The sequence below is a fragment of the Limulus polyphemus genome, unplaced genomic scaffold, assembly GCF_000517525.1.
Source record: "Limulus polyphemus unplaced genomic scaffold, Limulus_polyphemus-2.1.2 Scaffold9172, whole genome shotgun sequence".
NCBI lineage: Eukaryota > Metazoa > Arthropoda > Merostomata > Xiphosura > Limulidae > Limulus > Limulus polyphemus.
In genome coordinates, this window is record NW_013674782.1 from 1 (window position 1) to 3,083 (window position 3,083).

The 3,083-nt window shown below is 31.5% G+C and overlaps 1 protein-coding gene across 1 annotated transcript in view; it reads left to right on the forward strand.

Annotated features, from left to right (window-relative positions):
* The first annotated feature begins 778 nt into the window (after positions 1-778).
* LOC106475788 overlaps positions 779-3,083 on the forward strand; it is an 18,365-nt gene continuing 16,060 nt past the window's right edge. Inside the window, exon 1 of the mRNA XM_013936465.2 lies at positions 779-985. Coding sequence (XP_013791919.2) covers positions 806-985 — 180 coding nt within the window. The 5' untranslated portion in view covers positions 779-805. The remainder of the gene's footprint in view (positions 986-3,083) is intronic.

Sequence of the window (3,083 nt, forward strand, 5' to 3'; positions counted from 1 at the left end):
AGTATAAATGTTAGTCTACTGACCTTAATACGATTACCGTACAGTATAAATGTTAGTCTACTGACCTTAATACCATTACCGTACAGTATAAATGTTAGTCTACTGACCTTAATACTATTACCATACAGTATAAATGTTAGTCTACTGACCTCAATACTATTACCGTACAGTATAAATGTTAGTCTACTGACCTCAATACTATTACCGTACAGTATAAATGTTAGTCTACTGACCTCAATACTATTACCGTACAGTATAAATGTTAGTCTACTGACCTCAATACTATTACCGTACAGTATAAATGTTAGTCTACTGACCTCAATACTATTACCGTACAGTATAAATGTTAGTCTACTGACCTTAATACTATTACCATACAGTATAAATGTTAGTCTACTGACCTCAATACTATTACCGTACAGTATAAATGTTAGTCTACTGACCTCAATACTATTACCATACAGTATAAATGTTAGTCTACTGACCTTAATACTATTACCTTAATACTATTACCGTACAGTATAAATGCTAGTCTACTGACCTTGATACTATTACCGTACAGTATAAATGTTAGTCTACTGACCTTAATACTATTACCGTACAGTATAAATGTTAGTCTACTGACTTTAATACTATTACCGTACATTATAAATGTTAGTGACTTAAATTTGTATATTTAAGGGAAAGAAAAAGCTATTTAACTTATAAAAAAAACAACAACTAATGTTAGAGTTAGTGATTTTTGTGGAATTTAAAAACTTTGTTCTATTACAGAACCAAAGATCGAGCCTTGCCTGACATCCCTATGCCAGTTACTACCCGCAGCTCAACAAGTGAATCAAACCCAGATTCCGTGGCTGACAATACTTCTGATTCCTATGCAACTGTTACCAAGGGGGTAGTGAATCCAATTAAACCTAGAAATCATCGACGAAATAAACCCAAAGCTCCAAAACCACCTGGCATGAATGAATTAACAATTTCTGTAAGAAACATATTATATCAATTAGTAATAATATCACAATTCCTGCATACTTTTTTGAAGTGTGTATATATATTTACTAGAATATAATTTTTCATTATAGTTAATACCATCTGGTGATGCTAGACCATTTAAATTAATGTTTAACCTGTGTTGTTCTTGTATGATAATTTTTTTGTAAAAGGAAAAACAGTTTTAGAAGAATAACCTTGCATGTTTGGATAAAATTTGTTTCTCAGTTGTTAAGCTCAGAGCTACATCTTGGGCTGTTTTTGCCGTGCCCACCATGGATATCGAAACCTAAATTTTAGTGTTATAAGCTTTTTGACTTGTCACTAAACCACTGTAAGGGCAAAGGTTTAGGATAATGAGGTGTTGTACATGTATAAACTAGTAACTTTTGTAAAATAAAGATGAACAGAATTGTGTAATTTGTATAAGGTTGTTATAATTTTTTTTTTTCCTAAGCCTAAAAACATCAAAATACTCTCCACTGTACCGAAGCTTTATGAGAAACCATGCTTCAGTACTTAGCCAAGGAATTGAGGTTTCTTACAAGCTGATTAAGTACAAAACTTATTATTCATGGGGAAAATGCCTATATTATTGACAGGACGATTTTTATACACTAGACTAATGGTTTAAAAACACTGTACAAAGTTTCTTTATAACACCACTTTCAGCTGAAAATGAGAACCTGATGGAATTTAGCACTTTATTATTATTATTATTATTCAGTGAATTAAAATAAACATGGATTATGAAATATGAGTATTTACTGAACTTCCTACAATCTCTGAAAGTTTCCAAAAAAGCTGGAAGTTTTAAGTTGGGTTTTAGTAAAATAATGTCAGTATTTTGCTGTTACGTTTTTGTATGTGCTTCCTACAATCTCTGAAAGTTTCCAAAAAAAGCTGGAAGTTTCGAAGTTGGGTTTTAGTAAAATAATGTCAGTATTTTGCTGTTACGTTTTTGTATGTGCTCTTTTTTTTAATTATTATTAAGCTTTCTGTATTATAAAACCTTGATAAGATGAGTTGCTTTTTCAGTGTATTTTAGAGTTTTGGGGATAACTTGTCTTATGGAATCTGTCATTAAAGCAATGAAAACATTTTATGATATGTAAGTTTTCTAGAATATTTAAGTTATATTACAAGATAACTGTGGAAAAGTTTATTTAATAAACTATAAATAGATATTGTAAGTGTATAATGTACAGATATCCAAAGATGCTTTGAAATGGTACAATACTGCGATTGTAGAATACATGAAATGGTAAACTGAGTAATGTACCAATCTTGTCCCGAAGAGAAGGAAAAGTGTTGTTAAATTTCTGTCTTTTCTGTTTGCAAAAATAAACAAGTTGAACATGCTAAATTTGACAAATTAATATCACCATTTTTGGTGTGAAAGAGCAACAAATCAAATGTTTCAGTACATGAAACAGATACTCAATATTAAGCCACTAGCCCTGTCGAGGTGGCATGTGTGTCAAGTCTACAGCCAAACCAAATGCATTTCTTACCTATTCTAGTAGCATTAATGTTGAGCCCCGATTCGTGTAAGTTGAATCGAACACCAGACTTTTAGAGAGAGCGATGAAAGAAACAGATTCATCAAGTGTAAATACTAGTTCAGATTGATGCACTATTTACACGAGTAAACTAAAACATGCCATGTATTGTAGTACAGCATAGTAACTTTTACAGAAAAAAAAATGGTGCTGTTATCAATTCTTTCTACTTTTGAATGTGGGATGTTATATTTAAGATATAAAAACCTTAAATTAAAATAGAGTTCCAATAAACCCTGACAGAACACGTTCCCTCTTTTCTTTCTGAATTGCTTTGGTTTTTGAAGGATTTCTATTGGTAGAGGAGAATCTGATCAGTCTCGTTGAAAAATTTATAAACTCCAAATGTAGGAAAGTGTCTGAGAAAGAAAAACTCGAGTTTTGGGAAAAAAACTTGCAACTTTTTTTGGTTAATTTAAGTTGGACGACAGTTCGGATCACTGTCGTTATTCTTCTTCGTCTCTAAAACAACAATATCCAAAGTTTTCACTGCTTGCTCATCCAGAAAGAAGGAACTTTTTGAATTCT